The 20,325-nt window shown below is 51.7% G+C and overlaps 3 protein-coding genes across 3 annotated transcripts; 2 read left to right on the plus strand and 1 right to left on the minus strand.

The window, feature by feature from the left end:
• Positions 1–252: 252 nt before the first annotated feature.
• On the plus strand, positions 253–6,996 carry VPS51 (VPS51 subunit of GARP complex). The gene is made up of 10 exons (XM_072339274.1): positions 253–514; positions 971–1,100; positions 1,195–1,341; positions 2,014–2,236; positions 2,664–3,405; positions 3,863–4,081; positions 4,483–4,704; positions 5,016–5,137; positions 5,612–5,699; positions 6,088–6,996. Exons 1-10 carry the CDS (start codon positions 305–307, stop codon positions 6,346–6,348), a joined length of 2,364 nt encoding a protein of 787 aa, XP_072195375.1. The 5' UTR covers positions 253–304; the 3' UTR covers positions 6,349–6,996.
• On the minus strand, positions 6,932–9,493 carry BET1L (Bet1 golgi vesicular membrane trafficking protein like). Its single transcript, XM_072339283.1, has 4 exons — positions 9,361–9,493; positions 9,135–9,226; positions 8,695–8,751; positions 6,932–8,141 (listed from the first exon to the last, which is right to left on the minus strand). The coding sequence occupies exons 1-4, from the start codon at positions 9,377–9,379 to the stop codon at positions 7,974–7,976; spliced, it is 336 nt and encodes a 111-aa protein (XP_072195384.1). The 5' UTR covers positions 9,380–9,493; the 3' UTR covers positions 6,932–7,973.
• A 543-nt stretch (positions 9,494–10,036) lies between these two features.
• Positions 10,037–19,507, plus strand: RIC8A (RIC8 guanine nucleotide exchange factor A). The gene is made up of 10 exons (XM_072339277.1): positions 10,037–10,175; positions 12,394–12,441; positions 13,889–14,503; positions 15,084–15,178; positions 15,594–15,744; positions 16,568–16,663; positions 16,947–17,091; positions 17,240–17,384; positions 17,618–17,737; positions 18,299–19,507. Exons 1-10 carry the CDS (start codon positions 10,092–10,094, stop codon positions 18,417–18,419), a joined length of 1,620 nt encoding a protein of 539 aa, XP_072195378.1. The 5' UTR covers positions 10,037–10,091; the 3' UTR covers positions 18,420–19,507.
• The last annotated feature ends 818 nt before the right edge of the window (positions 19,508–20,325 follow it).

Genomic DNA, 20,325 nt, shown 5'->3' on the forward strand with positions numbered 1-20,325 from the left:
TTCTTTACTCCTCTTCGATTTGCCTCTGGCTGGTTCCTAATACAGTTAGGCCCAGTCCAGCTAAAGCATCATTCGTGATGGATTTTCATCCAACATAAAAGCAGAGGAGCCTTGTGAAGGTGCCGGCACACGCACACGCTGATTGCTTCGTGTTGTTTGGAAGCTGTTTTTGAGTCGTATTACTGAATAAAGTGATCGGTCTTTCAAACGCGCGTAGCTGGTTGCTGTGGTGACGAGCGCCTCTCGCCGGAAGTGACGTCGGGGGGCGGGATAAGCCGTCAGCTGGAGCGGAAGTGTCGGCGTGATGGCGGAGGTGGAAGCGGCGGGGACGGGGAGCGAGGCCGGAGGCAGCTCCGAGGCTGGGAACGCAACAGGGAGCGGGAGCGGATGGCGGCGGCCCCACGGTCCGCTCCAGCGGTATTATGGGCCGTCTATGGCCGAAACGGCGGATGCAGCCCCGGACCCTGCTGATATCAACGGGCCCCACTTCGACCCGGAAGTTTTTCTCACCAAGGTGACCTTTGACCCCCCCACCGCGACCCTCTCCCCTTGGAGGACTCCCCCCCCCCCCCATCCACGGTGTTGTATAGGATGGATGTATAGCATCCTTATGGATGCCCTGCTATGGACCCCATAGGCGTGAATGTTAGTTCAGTGTCCAGGGCCCTATTATGGCCTCAGATGGGCCCTATGATGTTGCCTATGGAAACCTTTGGACCCTGAGCTTCTGAGATCGTTTGCAAATGCCATTGGGAGACACGAAAGCAGTACTTAGGGCTATGGAGGAACAGCTGGAGGGCCCTATGGGGGCAAGTAGAGGTGGAAAGGAGCACTTGATAGTCCCAGCAGCAGATGTAGGGACTTGGATATGGGGACTGAGGATTCCAGGAAGGCCATTGGAGGTTCTGGGTGGGCCAACAGGGTGTATTAAGGCCAGGGGAAGGTTGTAGCACTATTGCTGTTCCTTCAGGTGCGCAGCGAGTGTCGCCTGGGGGAGCTGTTGTCCCGTGAAGCTACGCTGGGGCGGGAGATCCGCGCTCTGGACAGTGACATGCAAACACTGCTCTACGAGAACTACAACAAGTTCATCTCTGCCACAGGTGAGTAGCTGGTAGGGACCAAACCCAGGCCATCTTGAGGACCAGATTGCTCCCAGCAGAGTATGAGATACGTATGTGGTCTTGTTCTCTCCAGACACTATCCGAAAGATGAAGGTTGATTTCCGGCGCATGGAGGCAGAGATGGATGATTTGGCCTCCAACATGGCAGCCATCAGTGCCTCCAGTGCCCGTGTCAGTGCTGCCTTGCAGGACCGGCACCGCCGCGGTGCTCAGCTGGCTGGTATGGGGAGAGAGAGACCCCAAGAGGGGCAGATCTGGGGTGTGGAGGTGTAGATCTTGAAGGTGGGCAACTCTGGGAGGGCACATCTTGGGGTTTTGTGGTGCTAGATGAAGATCTTAAGGTTAGAAGAATGTAGAAGTCAGATCCAGGGGGTTGGAGGGACGGATGTGGAAAGTTGGGGTCAGGTCTGGAGGTGAAGGGGAAAGATTTTGAGCTTTGGAGGCACCTTGGGGTTGGATCTTGGGCTTGAGGGGTGGAGCTGAGGAAACGAATCATGGAGTTGAGGGAGCTTTATGGGTAGACTGAAGAGGGCTGGGGTAGTCAGATGGAGCCAGTTTTAGAGGTGGTGACAGGTCTGGTGTTTAGAGATACAAATAACAGGGTGTTGGGGAACCCTAAGGTGCACGTTTAGTTGGGGGGGTGGCAGGTAACGGTGGGTGGGGAAGATCTAGGAATTAGGGATGCAATAAGGGTAGATGTGGGGTTATTAGGCAGGTGGTTTGGGGGGAGGGGGGCAGTGTTGGGTACTGAGGGGCAGATCTGAAGGTTAGGTGAATCCCAGAAGGGCAGATATCAGGTTCCTGATCCCACCCTGTCAGTTAACTCCTCCAATGCTCACCCCTCCCCAATGGCTGGCCCCAGCCCTAACTGCGTTCCTGATACCAACCACAGGGGTGCAGACGCTGCTGCGGAAGCTGCAGTCCCTCGTGGAGGTGCCAGGGCGGCTGCGGCGGTGGGCAGCACCAGGAGCTGATCCTGCACGGGCCCTGCACTGCTACGCTCGAGCTCGTGCTGTGCTGCGCCACTACCGCCACCTGCCCTCCTTCCGGGCCATCGAGGATGAGAGCCACTCCATCATGGCTGAGCTGGCCCAGCGCCTCCGTGTACGTCTCCGGTATGTTTGCTATGGAGCTGGTTTGCTATGGAGTTGGTTTTGTTTCTTTTTTTTTAATGTGTTCACTCTGGAACCTACCAATGGCAGCTGCAGGAAGTCAATGTTCTGGGGAGATGTTAATTATGGAAGCTAAAGATCCCAGGAACCATCCATGTTGCAGACAGTTCATAAGATACAGGGCTAATTCTGAAGCCTGCTGAGAGCTTTTACAGAATTATGGTATATGCATTTTTTTTCCTCACATGTTTGTGGTATAGAGATGACTAGAATACTGATTTTAATTGCTATTACCACTGCTAGCTCTGGAATAAACTGATGGTATTAAGTACTTTTTTTTTCTTCTTTGTTATTCAGTAATTGTAATTGACTCTGCCCTGGGACTTCTTACCACTCCCAGCTAACCCCTTCATCCCTTCCCTCTCTCCAGGGATGACACCTTGGACCCAAAGGAACTCACTGAGTGTGTGGAGATGCTACTGCAGCTGGAGGAACCACCTGAGGAGCTGTGTGAGGAGTTCCTGAGCCAGGCTGGTGCCCGCCTTGAGGCCGAGCTGGCTGCGCTGGAGGCTGAGCTGCCCCCATCTGACCCTTCTGGAACTGCTTCCACACCACCTCCCGCCTCTGACATCCTCGACTTTGTTGACCGTGGCAGCTCAGCCTTCGTGAGCAACCTGTGCCTCCTTGCGGCCTCATACCGCAGCCTCTTTGAGGGGCGCCCCGGGGCTGGGGATGGCCGCCTAGAGGTCTTTGCCTCCACCCTCACAACCCGCTACTTTGAGCTGCTGGAGCGGCGCCTGGCCCTGGAGCGGGGTCTGGGCGACACGTCACTGTTGGTGCGGGCACTCGACCGTTTCCACCGCCGCCTCCGTGCTCTCCTTGAGCTGCTGCCCGCAGCTGGGGCTGAAGCAGGTGCTGCACTGGTGGCCCGAGCAGCACATGAACGGGTGGCCCGCTACCTGCGGGCACTGCAGACCTTCTTTCTGGGGTGCCTGGGTGATGTGCGCCAGGCTCTAGCTGCACCCCGGCCTCCTGGAAAGGATGGTCCCGGACTGCCTGACCTCTTGGCCACGCTCTCCTCCTCCATTCTTGGTCAGCTCAAGGCTGTCCTGGCCTATGTGCAGCTCTTCACTGCCAGGGATGTTGCCTTTGCCAGCCTGCCCTACTTCAAGGTGAGCTTGGGGGCAGCGAGAAGGTCACTGGGGTGATTTGGGGATTGCATGGGGCAGGTTGTGCATTGAAGAGGGCAGATTTGGCTTCATTGGATTTCTTTAAAGGTCATTGAGGCAGACTGGAGCTTGCACAGGATGGATTTGAGGTTGCAAAACTCACGCTGGGGGACAGTGGGGAAGTATGTGAGGGGCTGTTAGGGACTATGGAGGAGACATTGAGCTCCAAGGGCATTTTTGGGATGCAGGGGAGCTTTTTGATGGTCCCTGGGTGATATTTTTTTGGGACAAAACCCTCCAGTGTTGGTGACAGTCATGTCTGCATAGTGACATGAGTGTGACGTCAGTGCCCAGAGTCAGTTCTGTGAGGTGCAGATGAAGCTTTTAATGGTGCAGCAACAGCTTTTTGGAGTGCGGATGTGGTATTTTTGGGGTGTAACTCTCCTGTTTTTGGTCACAGGGGGAGTTTTGTGTCGAGGCTGTACGTGAAGGACTGGTGGTGGCTTTTGTGCGCTGGCTCTGCCGTACCGCTCGGGGCTTTGCTGACAGCCCAGCTGAACGAGGTGCCCCTGCAGCACCCCCAGCACTGCTGCTGCTCCTTGCCCGTCTCTGTCTTGACTATGAAGCTACTACCATCAGCTACATCCTCACCCTTACTGATGAACAGTTCCCTCCTGAGGTAAGCCCCCCGGCTGTCCCCGTTGGCCTCAGAATGGCTGAGAGGAGACCCTGATTCTTCCCAGATGTGACAACATGGCCCTGAGTTCCTAGGTTACCCAGCGTCTGTCCATGATGTGGTAGTGTTGAAGAGGCTTAGAGACCTTCCTTCTAATTGTGTGGATCTGGGGACCCCAAAATGACCCCAGGTCTGTGTTTCCATCTCTGTCCAGAATGAGGCTCCAACTCCGCACATGGATGCGGAAGTATCGCCCAGGTGTCCCAAAGGGCGGCACAGAATGTTCTCAGGTGGCCCTGGGAAAATGCAGATCCCCAAGTCCCTCCAAATGCTACAAGGACGCAAAGACAACAGTGACACAACAGCATGTTCAGCAGCCTGGAGAGCATCTTTTGTACCTCTAGGACACAGGGCCAGCGGTGACTCCGGGGCCGGCGCTGTGTGCCGAGGCACGGGGAGCAGCACAGCGGCTGCTCGACCACTACGTACAGGTCCAGGGCGCCGCGGTGGCACAGATGCTGCGGAAGAGCGTGGAGACACGGGACTGGTTGGGCACCGTCGAGCCTCGCAATGTCCGTGCTGTCATGAAGCGTGTGGTTGAGGACATCACTGCCATCGACGTCCAGGTCAGGGCAACACTGAGTCCTTGGGGAGTCCCTTGGTGTTCTTGAATCTGGTGTCCCTGGAATGTCCCAAATGTTTCTGGGAGGGTTTTCAAGTTCCAGAGGGTCTCTGATGGAGAGAGGCTGACATCCTTGAAAGGTCTAGGGAGGAACCCTGTGGTCTCATTAAGATCCTTAATGATTTTTAGGGGATCCAGAGGGGTTTGGAAGGATCCCAGAGGGACTAGGAGGGTTTCAGAGGGTTTTGAGGGATCCTGGTTGGATACTTTGGGTGGATTTGGAAGATACTGACACTGAATGATGTGATGCTGCAGGTGGGGCAGCTCTTTGAGGAGGGAGTGCGGCGGGCACAGAGCAGCGACTCAAGCCGACGTGCCTTCTCTGTGTACAGCAGTTCACGGGCTCCAGGACGCTATGCTCCCAGCTACACTCCCAGGTCAGCCCTGTGCCACAGGCCACCTCTTGGTCACTCCCCAGTTACCCCTTTGTTCCCGTGTCCATGAGCATCCCCATGCCTTTCCAACTGTCTTGGTATCTCCAAGTATTTCAACTTTCCCCTGTTGTCCCCATGTCCCTATGATCATCTTCACATCCCAAACCGTCTTGATCTCTATCCACCTCCTTTGGCTGTCCCTGCATCCTCAAGCAGTCCAGATATCCCTTGTTTATTCCCATCTTCCCCATCTGTTTCCATTTTCCCTCCATTCCCATATCCCCAGGCAGTCCTGGTATCCTCTGGTGACCCCCATGTGCTCAGTGTCTCTGATATCCCCTGACAATCTTTGTGTTCTGTCTCTGTCTCCTTCCCTTGTTCCCTGACAATCCCTGCATTCCCTGATCTTTACCATATGTTTCTCTTGCCCTCTGACTGTCTCTGCCTCCCTGATCATGCTGTTGTCACCATCCTCAGTGCCCCCATGGACACACACCTGCTCAGCAACATCCAGAAGCTCTTCTCCGAGCGCATTGACATCTTCAGCCCTGTTGAGTTCAACAAGGTGAGGCATGGGAACATGTCAGTGTCCCTGAGGGAATCCTGTGTCCCCACATCCCAAAGGCCCCAAAGCTGTCTGTCTTCCTACCTGTCACATGCCCCTGGTGTCCCCACGTCTCAAGTTCTGGGGTTCCCCAGCCCAGGATAAGCATTGTCTTGGATTGAGGGAGGTCCCTGGGATGTGGACCAGGATGAGGGAGTCCCCACACCCCTGTTGGTGAGATTGGCCCACCCCAATAGCCCAATTGAGGGCATCCCTGACCTCAGGGCATTGCTGGGGGCTGATGACCAGGGTGAGGGTCATCTCTTAATGCTTCCCATCCCCACATAGCTGTGGCACAAGGCCTCCCTGCATTGGACATCCCCCTATGCCACTTGTCCCCACTTCCCAGGTGTCAGTGCTGACAGGGATCATCAAGATCAGCCTGAAGACACTGCTGGAGTGTGTGCGGCTGCGGACACTGGGGCGCTTTGGACTGCAGCAGGTGCAGGTGGACGGCCACTACCTACAGCTCTACCTCTGGCGCTTCGCTGCTGATGAGCGTGTGGTGCAGGGGCTGCTGGATGAGGTGGCTGCCAGTGCTGCCCACCGCTGCCTGGACCCTGTCCCTATGGAGCACAGCGTTGTCGAGCTCATCTGTGAGCGTGGGTAGGACCTGAGGGCACCCAAGAAACACCTGGGGTTGATGCACAGGAGTCATCTATGTGGCTGTAGCACACAGCAGGGCTGGAGGGCATCTCTGGGAGGGGAGTGTGTCTTGGGTACTGCCTCAAAGACAGGCTTTTACCTTGTGTATTTAGGGGCACCCCATGTGTTCCCACACATGCAATGACTTAGACATACCACACCCCGTAAGGTCACCCCATGTTCCCCTCCCAGCCCCAATAATACTCCACAGTCTCTCCCCACACCAGTGATTGATGCCAACCCCATGTTGTCCCCGCAGCCCCCGCGACATGTCACATCATTCCACTTCCTTGGTGACATCCCCCTACACTTGGGACATGCTGCATGCAGCCCACGTCACAGTTGAGGACAATAAATAAAATGCATGCAAGTTAAGCCTTGTCCCTGTGCTTGAATGCCTGGGGGTGGGAATGTATGGGGCCCTAGTGGTTGGGTCTCTCTGGGTGCAGAGGAGCACTTGAACACCTGAGTTCCTGCTAGGTCGGAGGGGGACAAGGGCATGCCCAGGCACAGGTTTAGCGGCATCATACTGAACTAAGTTACACATCGATCATTCCAAAGTTTATTCATTGCAGCTTCCAAACCTCTGCTGATTTATTAAACCTGTATTGATAAACAGCTGGAGTTGTCAGATATGCCAAGTATCAGTAACGGAAGTAAGACAAAAGCATCCCTTAAGAAGTGGCTGCAAGACATGGATAACAAGATAAGAAACATAGGCGTGAACATCAAAATCAGGTGCTATGTGGAAATCCAGTTAGAACGGTCATTGCAGGGCAGGCAGCTGTCCAGATGGTGGCTGATGAGTGGCTGGAGGGCTATAAGCACAACCACACCACCGCGTTCCTGCAGCTGCCAAGGAATGGTGACAGAGGTGATGCTACGGGAGATGGACAACACTGGCATCACCTAGTGGCTGACAGAGCTCTTCCAGGTCCTGTGCTGGATCAGGTCCCTTTAGGGGACCTGGTGATGGCAGTGACCTTGTGGTGCAGTGTCCTGTACAATGGTTTCCTGCTCAGTAGCCTCACAGAAGAGTTGGGGATGTGGATATGGCACTTCCCAGCGTTATTCCTTACCAATGGACGCCTCAAGTACTTAGCGTTGATCCTGTATGACAAGCAGGTGGAGGTGCAGCCATGCTGCATCCAGGCGCTGCACGGTCTGCATGTGCTGTGGGATGTGGCCTTACAGATGGAGCTTTTCACTGGGTGCTCCAAAAGCCACCTGCTGGCTATGGTGCTGCATAAGGACTTAGAGGTGTACTGAACCAGGTGGATGGAGACGGGGCTGGTGCAGGAACATATGGGGCTGGAGGTTTTGAGGGTGGATGCCTGTGCTTTAGGGTCGTTCCGTGACCCCCGACGTGGGGATGTCGTCCAGAGGCCTGGTGGATGTGCTGTCAGTGAAATACTCATTTCACCTCCAAGACCAGCCAGAACGGTGACAAAACACTGGTGAAAAGTTATTTGGAATGTCCGTTGAGAAGTCCCAAGGATCCCGAAGCAGGGCAGATCTAGAAACGCGCCGAATGAGTCTGTCAATCACATCGTTTTAGTTCAGTAAAACTTGCTGCACAAAGAACCAAGATCAAGTCCCCGCTTTGGACACAAGATAGTAGAGGATGAAGAAAACAACAACCAGTCCTACAGAAACAAAGCAGAGTAACTTGCGGTTCTCCCTCCCAGAGCGTGTCATGGTGGTGAAATGCTTCATGCTGCCGGTCAGCAGGCCAGTGGCACTCAGAAAATCCGAATCCTAGAGGAGCAACAAAATGCAAAGCAGCATTTCAAACTAGAGAGGGAGCACATGAAGGGTCCCGCTTCCTGCTTAAAGAACAAGTAACTGCCTGCATCTCTGTGCCTATCATGTCTATCTCAGGAGGAACTTCCCTGCCTGTGCTCGTGGCCACGGCACAGGTAAATACTGCATACAAAGTATCTCTACATAAAGCTAGCACTGTTAATGCGCGCCAGGTAAGGCTAAAAAGCACCAAAACCACGCAGTTTCTTTCCATTAGTTCTCTTATCAGCATGGGGCAGCATACACCTGTAACACCACCAGGTGGCACCAAACAAGTCTTAAAGCGATTCATTCTCGCTTCGACACCACGTCCGTTTCCCTTTCTCATAAACTATCTCCCACTTTTGCTTACTGTTTCTCCTGAAATATCCCTAAATCTTCTCTAATAGAAGCACAATTGCGTGCTGATTCTGGGCTTCTCCTTTAAGATCTCTTGCCTTTACTCCTCTTATTCCAACTCTCCACATTGAAATTCATGCTTTTTATCCTTTTTTTTTTGGTTCCTTACCATGCCATCCAGGTAACGGTTTTGTTCATCAGCATCTTTATCAATATCCAGAGCCAGCTACACAGCATAAGAAAGGAAATTGACGTTAATGAACTTCTGACACGAAGACAACCTGGAATGCATCTAGGCGCACGCTAGAGGATGCGGTGGATGTTTGTTAAGCACAGCCACAAAACAAGGGTTCTCACTGCAGTTTCGGGTTGTCGGAATCCTAAAGGATGATCCTAAATCATCTCGGCAGAAACTTTCCTATGTTGGACGTCTGACAACTCCTCCCTGAAACGCTGCCAACAGATGACGGACCAGCACTGCCTCCTACTGCTACACGTCAGCCATCGTATGCCCACAGCGCTGAGGAAGCCCACACTACTGACCCCATATTTACGTTGCCCCCGAGACCCTACAAGCGTACAACCGCGACAGCAGCGACAGCAACTCACCGACTTCAGCCTGGTGACTTTGCTGGCCAGGCTGTCTGTCATGCGTTTGTTCTCCAAGTCCAACATATCCTCCATAGCAACCGCATTCTGTCCTGAGGAGAAAAGAAATGCTTGTCATCAGCCCGACGGGGGAGCACGCCACATCCGCGCACTGCCCAAGATGGCGGCGGGGTGCCCCAAGATGGCGGCGGGGCGCCCCCTCAGCTCCCCTCAAGCAGCCCCTCACCTCGCCCCCAGTCCGCCATGGCGGCACACGGCGCGGCGAAAGGCGGCTCCGCCCGGCAGGAGGAACTCCGCCTCTGTAAAATGGCCGCTGGGCCTTCGCCTTCCCTGCTGGGTAGTGAGGCTGGTAGCGTCGTGCGCGCTTGTGATTAGCGGGACCCAGAGAGCGGGAGATGCCGGCAGGGCGCTGGGGACAGGCAGGTAACGGCGCTTCGTCCCGCTCCCCCGCAGGCTCGCTGTGTCCACCTCAGGCTCCCCGCCGCCTGGCTGCCAGTCCTCCCCAGCCCTGCTCGCTCCCCTGGGTTTGTTTGCTTTTGTAGCTGCTCCTCGCGGCGGCAGGAATCGGGGCAGGCCGGGGAGGAGGAGCACGGAGCTATTTCGGGGAGCGCCGTGATCTGCTGCGGTAATCCTCGGGCAGGGATGGGGGGGGGGGGCTGTCCCAGCGCTGTGCTGGGAGGGCACGCGTTAAACGTCGGAAAGCAAAGAGGAAAGAAGAGGATTAGAGGGGCAGAGGGGAGGGTGGCTGTACGTGGCTCGCCCATCTGCACCGCTTTATGGACGCAGCAGTGAGCCGTCTGGTTTGATTTTTGTTTCTTTTCCTCCTTCTTTTCCCCACCCCTTTCTCACTCTCTCTCAGTTCTCGGGATCGAGGTCCCTTTGCACCACCGTTATCCAGGAGCCCTGGAAGTCTTTCCTCTCTGTTTCTCATCCTGCTGTAGCTGAGCTGTCGGTATCATGGAGCTCAGGACTGTAGTGGCCACGGTGGAAAGCGGGGAGCAAGATGCGGTCCTTAAGGTGCTTCAGATCTACAACCAGGAGGTGAGTGAGCATCGCACCTCAGCCTGATGTCACCTGCTTCTGTCAGCAAGCCTGGAGGCAGGTTGGCTGTGCTATGGGATGACAGTGCTACCCAGCTATCCCGCCTGTCTCCTGTGAGCATCTGTCTGCCCTGGAGATGTCACAGACTGCTTTGTCTTATTACCTGCAGGCTGCTTCTTGCTTGATGCTTCGCTAGGAAGCAGCTAAGAAGCCTCCCTTTATCTTGTTTATGCTGGAAGAAAAGTACATGGGAAGGATTGTCTTTATTATCCAGATCGCAAGTTAAACCCGGTGGGGGAGTAATCGTGGGCATGAAGAGCAAGTAGGAGGAGCCTTGATGTTAGGCAAGGTTTGGAGGTAATAACACTCACACCTAGGGAGGAGCTGCAGGTGGAATTGTTGTGATCTGAAAGTAAAAGACAATTAGAAGTTGGTGTGAACGGAGGCTGGGATTGGATTCAGGTGCCTGATCTGAAAGCTGGCCCATGAAAGAATGAGCGTAGAACATGAAAAAGACCAGGTCAGGAAGCTGAAGTGCGAGTGACTCTAGCCTTAGAGTGCCAAAGATCATCTGCAAGGGGTAGTTCCCTTCTGAAACTGTCTGCCAGGGAAATTTCCTTCAGAGGGTTTCCACCAGGCTAGGGCTGGCCCTGCAGATCTGTGACTCATTCTGCACCATTCTGAAGTAGGAGGGAAGCTGGTGGGGAAAACCTGCGAATATTTTACAAGCATGTGCACTTCCCTTCCTGCACTACTGAAACAGCAGGTCCCTTTTAAAAGGATGGTCTGCAGGATTAGCATTGCTGGCAGCAGCTGGCATGCTGGAGAAATTAGGCTAGTAAATGGCGTTTGTTGTGCAACCGTGTCGAGGCACTAAATCCAATGCTTTGAATTCCTCCAGCTGGTTTCTTTGTCGGCGTGTGGAGCATAGGAAAGTTGTGAGAATGTCAGTCATTTTGCTAGCTTGTCTGGGAGAAGTGAGCTGAAGAGATGAAATTGATGATAAGCCAAGCGACTTCCTTGCATCATTTACTGCAAAAGCAGGTGGTGTTATATTCTACTCTAGGAGTATATATATATTTAATTCACTATTAAATATGCAGTCAGTTCCTGGTTGCTGGGAATAAAATACAGCTAAAGCCAAACCCGCAGGTGTGTTATGGAAATATTTGTGAATGAGATTACAGGAGCCTGCAGAGAAGCTCTGGAAATGCCTTTGTGCATGAGGCCAGTCTGACTAACGTTCTGACTGACATGAGAAGATTCACTGATACAAGGGAAAGCTCCGTTCTGCATAGAGTGGCGCATTTACCTGTTTTAATTGGCTGTGTTTGAAGAACGTGAGCCCGAATAACAGTCCTACTTCAGGATGCGGTAGGAAGAATATAAGGATTTGTTTGCAAGTAGCAAGGAAGTGATACTTTCTTTTAGGAAGGAAAAGAAACAATAACAAGGGGAGAAGAGCATAGGCATAGCTTGGTAGAGTCATTAAGCATAATCCAGTGTTTTTCCCAGGGAAGCTGTGGATACCCAATATCTGGAGGTGCTCAAGGCCAGGCTGAATGGGGTTTTGGACAACCCGATCTTGTGGTGTTCATGCCCATGGCAAGGGGTTGAAATTTAGATGATCGTTAAGGTCCCTTAAAACCCAAACTATACTATGAATTATGGGGTATTTGGAATGTGTTGAATACCCACCTCACAGCTGCAGTATATAAAATTAAGCTGGTCCATCAGATGGGCACAGTGACATGTGGTGTCCACCACTGAGCCAGCAGAAGAGTGTATTGGGTATTCATCAAATATTTTTCAGACATGAAAGAGAAGGAAAACAGTTCTCACTTGGCAGCATGAGCTGTATCTGGGCTTTTCAAATGAGGTTCGTTCCCTGTTTGTTGTAAGACGGAGTTGCTGGATACAAACAGTGCTGAACAGAGAAGACAATAATGAAGCAAAGCTCTCAGCAACAGGAAAAACTGTCCTTGTGTCTGGCTCCTACCTATGCTGTTTGTTAAAGAGGTCTGCAGTATTAATAGGTTTTTTAACACTCCTTGCCTCTTTGATTCCCTGTCGCTGTGCTGGTAAGGACTTCTTGAGAAGGCTTGCTTGTCTTTGCAGAGTGCTTTTCAGAGTTGCTTTCCAGGCTTATGTCCATTCCCTGTTTGGGAAAGGCAGTTTTGTGGATTTTTAAACTCATACTTTCTCTTCTGCCCTACAGAAATCTCAGTGCTTTACCTTTGATGATGAGGAACGGGAGGAGAGGAAGGTAGGTGTGCTCTTTGGCTTCTTGTTCTTTCTGGACAATGGACTCTGCAGCTCTGAGCTTGTGTCTAGCAAGGCTTGAAGGTGGCATCTCCTGCAGGGCAGGAGATGGGTTCTTTCTCCTGAACTTGCTGAAGTACCTGGCTGGAGTCCTGTAGATGGTGGTTGAGGATAAAAATCAGCATTCTTCCAACATTAGCAATCCTTTTGGGTTTTGTGATGCATATAGCTTTAGCAGCATGCATGAGAAGCGTGATCCTGTATGTGTGTGTAAATGGTGCAGTCTGCTAGGCAAAGATCACAGCAGAATGCGGGTTAGTGCTTCTGCTGTGAGCGAGCTGCAGGATTTGTTGACCAAGGCTGTCTATTAACAAACCCTTTAAGCTGGAATAATCTGGCACTCAGTGGAAAGAAATACCTCTGTCCATTTCCACTCATGGCATTTCTCTCATGCTGGAGCAGGCCTTTGCACAGCTGCACTGTGGATATGCTTGGTGGGATCTGCTTTAAGAAAAACATTTTTCTTCTCTCTCTGTTATTCTCCATCTGGACCAGTTTTGTGGTGGATCGTGTGTGGAAGCAGGGGATTACTGGTGGAGTGTGACGTGTTGCTGTGTGTAGTTACAACCTAGCTGCACTGGGTTGTGTGAGGCTTTACCTTTTGCTCGTGTACTTTTCCATGCTCGCTATCATGTATGTTATTGTTATCCACAAGGGTTAGATCTTCAGCTGTGGTAAATCGGTGTTAGTGGAGCTGTCAGTCTGTATCTATGGAGGATCTGGGGTAGTAGGTCTCCAGACAGTGCTGAAATTTAGGGAGGTCCTTTTTATTTGAATCTTCTGAGGTCTTTTCCCTTTTCCTTTCTTACCACATCACACACACTTCCGAACCCATTAAGTTCCTTTTCCCCTCCCACAGCAGTTCTCTGGTACATCTGTCAGCCTCAGCAGTCTGTTTTTGGAGCACCCAAAGCAGATGCTTCTCTAGTCTTAATGCTCTGGGTGAGGCTGAACCACTGCTGTTGAACTGAGTGCTGCTCCTCAGTGAAGATGTAAGGGACTCTCTTGCACTGCTCTCTTAGCTTATTGCAGCTGTCAGGTAATCCATATTAGCCTAAACCATCCTAACCATGGGGGAAGCTAAAATAAGCAGTAGTTCACTCAGTCAGCAGCAGCTGCCTCTTCCTGTTCTTCACTTAATTCTGACAGCACTCCCCAGCCATTCTTTGTCTCTTTCTGGTTGTCCTTGCTTGACTTGGGTCAGCATCAGGTGCCAGAGGCAAACACTTTGAGAGCTGCCTGGATCAGAGTTGTTAGAAGGCCTGTATCTAGATGATGCTTTGTATCTAGGTGATGCTCCCATCACCTAGGTGTTACAGCATGTTACCTTGCATTGGGGCTGCACTGTGAAGTGTCAGCATGTGAGGCATTCTTTGTTTCTAACCACGCAGAAAATGGCCCAGTTGCTGATCAAGTTTCTAGAGAGAGAGCTCCAGCCATCCTGCCAGGTCACGTGCTTGGAAAGCATCCGCATCCTGTCACGGGACAAATACTGCCTTGAACCTTTCAGCACTGAGGAAGGGCTGAAGACCCTGTCCAGGCATGCTGGCATTGATTACTCAGAGGAGCTCATCCGCGAGGTCCCAGACTTGGAGGTCATCCTGGAATCCCTCAAATGCCTCTGCAACATTGTCTTCAGCAGCCCGAGGGCACAGGAGCTGACAGCTGAAGCCCGGCTGGCGGTGGGCCTGACAAAGCGCATCAAACTCTACAACGAGAGGAGCCTTCCTCACGAAGTCAAGTTCTTTGACCTGCGTCTTCTCTTCCTGCTGACAGCGCTGAGAGTGGATATCCGGCAGCAGCTAGCCCAGGAGCTCCGGGGCATCAGCCTGATGACAGACACCCTGGAGCTGACTCTTGGTGTCAAGTGGATGGACCCCTATGAAGTTGCCACTGAGGAAGGATTGCTTCCACCTTTGCCTCGGCAAGAGACAGAGCGAGCCATGGAGATCCTGAAGGTGCTCTTCAATATTACTTTTGATTCCAGCAAGAGGGAGGTGGATGAGGTAAGCTCCTCGAGTGTTGCACCACGCTACGTTTGCCTGTCTACTCTTCTTGCACATTCTTGTTGTGTTAGATACTAACCCCCGTGCAGCCTCTGCTTGCATGTAAGGGTAGCAAAAGACTTGTGTGTGTGGACCTTGTTCTGCAGGGCATTGCCTCTGATGCATTAAGACTCTTCAGCATTAAAACCTGTAAGCTGGACGTTTTTCCTTCTTAATGATACTGACTTGCACAAGTGGGGAAAGCAGAAACCCCCCCCCCCCATGCACACATAACTCACTTGTGCGTGTCCTGCTGCATTTTACCTCTGGACAAGGTCAGAAGGAGGTCTGACATCATGTCTACCTTATCCCTGTGCCCACTCCTGGGCCTCTTCCAGCCCCTGACTTGGTTCTGTAGGGCAATGGGGAAGATATCTGGCAGCAGATGGAGAATCTGGAGGATATTTGCACATGTACACCCTGCTGTCAGTGAGCAGGTTGTTGGAGGGGAGGGATGGGGCTGTGGGTTGTAGAGACAGCAGGCTTTGGTTTGTGGAAACCCTTTTCTGATCAAAGTTTTCATTTTCTGTTTTGGTATCAGGAAGATGCTGCTTTGTACCGGCACTTGGGTGCCCTCCTGCGCCACTGCCTCATGATCTGTGCTGATGGAGAGGACCGGACAGAGGAGTTCCACAGGTCTGTTAGATAACTAGATAATGGCCTTCACTGGACGCAGCCTTGAGGTCTCCCCAACACTGGCCCTGCCTGACAACAGCCATCAAAGTATGAATGAGTGATGCAGGAGACCCTAGAGACTTACTTGGTCCTACCTGGCCTCTGTGCCAAGGTCCATTGTTTTTCTGTTGTCACTGAAGTCTTTTTGGACTTTCAGCAAGTTGTTCAACTATGGGGGGTGGGGGAAGGAAAGCAGTTGCTCTTATTCAGTTCTAGTGGTGTAGGTAGCTTGGGATCCAACCCAAAGAGAGTTTGGGTCTGTTTTCAGAGTCCTCTTGCTCCTGGAAGCTAATAATGAACCTTGATTCCTGTATAGTTGGTGAATTTCTGTGAACAAAGATCCTTGACTATGTATTCACCTCTGTTCTTTCTTAAGCCACACAGTTAATCTTTTGGGCAACCTGCCTCTGAAATGTTTGGATGTTCTCCTGACTCCAAAAGTCCGTCCGGGATCACTTGAGTACATGGGTGTCAACATGGATGCAGTTAATATCCTGTTGGATTTCTTAGAACGGCGCCTTGACAGGGTAAGCTGAGAGGCTGCTGTACTGAGCTCTTCACTGCTGGTTTTCACAAGTTCACTGCAGGGCACAGGGAAGCTTGCATTCAGCTTTGGCACTGGGCTCTAAAGAGTTAAAACTCGCCATGCCAAAATCACAGGAGCACCAGCAAAAGTCATGGTTACTTTGTAGACAGTGTTGTATACAAGCGGCAGTTATAGTTGGTTGGACTAGAACATTTGTGAACTGGGAAGGCTGCTGTGGCACTGTTGCTTTGGCAGGTAGTGAGGTTGACAGAGCCAGCAGATGGTTAGCTGTGTGATTCAAATTCAGGTGCTCTGTTTCACTCAACTATGATTTGGTGGGCAGCTTAATTGGTTTGATACAGCCAAATCTCTTGACTGGTGGCTTGTTATGATGCTGTCCCAACAGTCTGCTGTCAGAAGACGGGCAGTCATAGTGTTATTTGTCAAGACCATTCATCTTTCTTTCCTCCTCCTGAGCGCTTGTCCCCCTCTGTTGCATTGCTTTTGGCAGCCTGATTTTGCACTGTTGTTAAGCTAGTGGCCATTTTCATCCTCTGGAGTTAATCCAGAGGGTCTCCAAATTTAACTGCTGCACTTCACTGCTCCAGATGTTCTGCGTGAGTAGAAATGCTGAAGACAGGGACTTGGAAAGCCTTGCTGTTTGAGGAGTGATGAAACACTGAATTTTCTGTAGCAGAAGCTGTTGTTACGTCTCAGTGTCCCTCTGTTTCCCTGCGGTTCAGCGCTGATGAGCTCCACCATGAGCCAGGGAAGTTGAGCTCAGTGTAACTGACACATTGCTCACCTTCTGAATGCTTCTGCAGGGACATAAGCTGAAGGAGAGTTTGACCCCTGTGCTGAATCTGCTGACTGAGAGCGCCAGAGTCCACCGCCAGACAAGGAAGTTCCTGAAGGCGAAGGTACATCATGGGTTCAGCTGAAAGTCAAATGGTGGTGCTCTGAGGAGAGAGAATAGCAAGCTACCTGAATGTTGCCATTCTCTAAGGAGAACTCCTCTCTCTCTTAGATTCATACATATGTGGGGTTGAAGCCCGTGATATGTGCAGTGTTTTTCTCCACCTCTCCCGCACTCTGTGCATTTGTTAGATGGAGCTGATTTGTATAATGCACGCGCTTCTTTCCCTGCCTACCCTACGGTTGCTGTTCCAGCTCCACTGATTGCTCCTTGCTGTGGCCTTGTAGGTGCTGCCTCCGCTGCGGGATGTGAAGAATCGGCCAGAGGTGGGGAACTCACTGCGGAACAAGCTGGTACGTTTGATGACCCACATCGACACTGACGTGAAGCACTGTGCAGCTGAATTCCTCTTTGTGCTCTGCAAGGAGAGTGGTGAGTCGCAGGGAGTCCTGGAGTGTGGGATGGGTGACCCTTAGCAGGCATCAGGGACCTCTGCTTCTCCGTGGCCTTCAGCTGATCTCGCTGTTGGCACACACACAGCAGGAGGACCGACGTGAGGTCTGTTTCTCTCTCCCGTCAGTGTCGCGGTTTGTGAAGTACACAGGCTATGGGAATGCAGCTGGGCTCCTGGCAGCTCGAGGCCTAATGGCTGGTGGCCGGGAGGAGGGAGAGTACTCAGAAGATGAGGACACAGATACAGAGGAGTACAAAGAGGCAAAGCCCAAGTAAGAACTCTGCTTCCTCTCTATTAGCATCCCTCTTCCTCCACCTCCTTCCTGCTCCAGCTCTGTGTCTTTTTTCCCTATCTATTCCCACCACCTCCCTTGTTTTTCTTCATCATTACTGAAGTTTTGCCCTTGATGTTGTTTCACCATCTTTATCTCGGGTGAAATGCCTCCGTGGCTGAGCTCTTACCTCTTTGCTTCCCTCCTTTTCCCTGGTCTCACTGTTCTCGTAGCATTAATCCTGTGACAGGACGTGTTGAGGAGAAACTCCCCAACCCCATGGAAGGGATGACTGAAGAGCAGAAGGAATACGAAGCCATGAAGTTAGTCAATATGTTTGACAAGCTGTCCAGGTATGAGAAAATTGTGTGTTCCTGCCTGTATTAGCATCTGTGTGATTTACATTTATCGCTGGCCTCTGTAATCTGAAGGGTCATGATAGGCTGGGGGAGATACCTGGAGAAGTATTTCCAAGTTTGCCCAGCGTGGGTCCTGTTAAATCGTTAATAGGTGCCACAAAGAGGAGCCCAGGATCTGCTAAGTGTTGTTATTGCCCTCCTGAAGGGCAGGAAGGAAGGAAGCAGTGCACTTGATGCATGAGTTTACATTGCGTGTTAAAGGGCAGGAACAGATGTTGATGTCTGTTTTCTTCTGGCCATGCTGCACTGCAGAATGGGACCTTAAAAACAGAGACTATTGCCGTTCTCAGTTCCCCTGAAACACCTGTGGGTTGTGTTTCCAGCTGTTGCCTCACTGTCCCCATGTCTTACATGGGATTTTTGCTTTTGGTGCTGGCTTGAGGGATTGCTCTGGGCTACTTCATGCTAGTTTCTTACAGTTCTTGCTGCAGGACTTCCATTCTTCCAGTGCTGCTGCAAGTTTGTTACTTTCTCCCTTCTCCTCCCTGGTTGCAGAGAGCAAGTCATCCAACCCATGGGCATCACGCCGAGTGGCAACCTGGCCCCTATGGAGAATGCAATCCGTGATATGGCTGATGAGAGGTCCTCATCTGACTCGGACCTGGGGCTGGACTGATCCTCACCTCTTGCCCCAGCCTCAGACAGCTGGGCAGCCTCCATCCGCTCTCCTCCAGAACTGGTGCTGCACCTGGAGGCTCGTACCAGACCAGGACTCTCCCCATGGGATCTGAATCCAGCCTGGGCCCCTAACACCCCACAATGAAGAACCTCCAGCCTCCTCCTCAGCTCTGTAACCACCTCTCCTTCTGGAAGGTCATCGTGGTTTGGCTCTAGTTGGTCTCTTCCATTGGCAGCTTTGAGAATATCACACTCCCAATTGCTTCCAGGACTTTTCAGTAGGATTTTTTTGTTTTTAATATTTTAAATGTGTGATATTTGGTGGGGGGGGGAAAGGGGTCAGGGGGATCTTTCTGTCAGACTGATATCTGTGTGGCTGCGTGTCAGCGTGTGTGTCCCCATGCATGGTCAGCCCTGCACAGGGTAGCTGTTCTCCAGGCATGCAGGTGGGGCTGTAGGTAGGAGTGGGGGTTGCAGGGAGTGCAGCCTGTGGGGTGCCTCAGCACAGTGCACCCTTGTTATGAGCAGTAGGTGTGGATGTGCTGTGTATGGGAGTGAGTGTTATGACGTCTGCAAACAGGGTTGTGTGGATGCATGAGTGCTGTATGGAGCACGGTGTGTGTGTGCTGTGGGGCAGGCAGGAGGGGGGGGGCTTTGCGAGACGTTTCCACTATCTGCAGGAAAGGAACTTGTGATGATTGGCAGAAATGCTCTGATATTTTGTCTGTGGCACTGTGCAACCTCCCTGTTACCACAGAGGTTAATTAGTGGTGTTCTTACCTTTCCCCATCTTACACTTCCCAACTGAAAGGCTGAAATAGGGTCTGTTGTGTGCTGGCCTTCTCACCTGCCTCAGCTTTCCCACAGATTTGCTGCTGTTTGTGCCCAGGGGCTGCTATTGGTCCTCTGCTATGGCTTTTCTTTTATTTTATTTTATTTTATTATTTTTTTTTTTTTCCTTTTTAAAGAAAATGTTTAAAAGAAAATCTTCTAGTTTGTCTCTAGGTTGTTCCAAAATGTAACTAGCACAAATAGGAATGCAAATGTGATGCTAGAATAAAGAAAACCTTCTGACAAAATGGCTGCACGGCAGTGGTTTCACTAAATTGTAGTCTACGTTAATTTCAGTAAGGCACTTGATACTGTCTCCCACAACATCCCTATGGCAAAGCTGAGGAAGTGTGGGATAGATGAGTGGACAGTGAGGTGGGTTGAGAACTGGCTGACTGGCCAGAGCACAAAGGGTCGTCACTGGTAGAGCAGAGTCTGGTTGGAGACCTGTAAGTAGCGGTGCTCCCCAGTACAAAAGTGACAGGGATTACTAAAAAGGCCTTTTTTATGTTCCTGACTTGTACCTTGTGCCTCACAGTAAGCAGCTGCTTACAGGACTGCTCATCTCCTTTGCAAATGCTCTGTAAAAACAAACGATCCACACCAGCTGTTTTCCCTCTGTGGAACAGGAATTTGCTGCCTGGCCAGCTTGGATGATGATTGCTTCCTCTGCAGAGGTCTCTGGGGGAAGACAGGGCAGCCTGAACAGGCTTTGGTGTGATACCCAGATTGCCTGGGGCTGTGAGGCTGCTGCTGTGTGACCAAAGGCTGCATCAGAGGTTGGTCCTGCCAGGTGGGGTTAGGAACTGTGGAAGGCTGCCTCTCTGTGAAGCTGAAGGCATGCTTTGTAACTGCAATTGTCAGCTATGATTGTATTTTTAGAAGAAGTGATTAAAATTCTGCAACAGCCCCTCTGCTTTCCATGATGCTGCACGTTCAGATGCATCTGCTGAGATCCTGGCTGTGAGGATCACACAGATGTATTCGAATTGTGCTTCTACGAGCCTGTTTGAATGCATGTTTGTTCAAAGCTTTCTTCTAGGAAGCTGCCAGGACACCAAGCATAGAAGTCT

Source organism: Excalfactoria chinensis, chromosome 5 (genome assembly GCF_039878825.1).
Source record: "Excalfactoria chinensis isolate bCotChi1 chromosome 5, bCotChi1.hap2, whole genome shotgun sequence".
In the NCBI taxonomy this organism is placed as follows: domain Eukaryota; kingdom Metazoa; phylum Chordata; class Aves; order Galliformes; family Phasianidae; genus Excalfactoria; species Excalfactoria chinensis.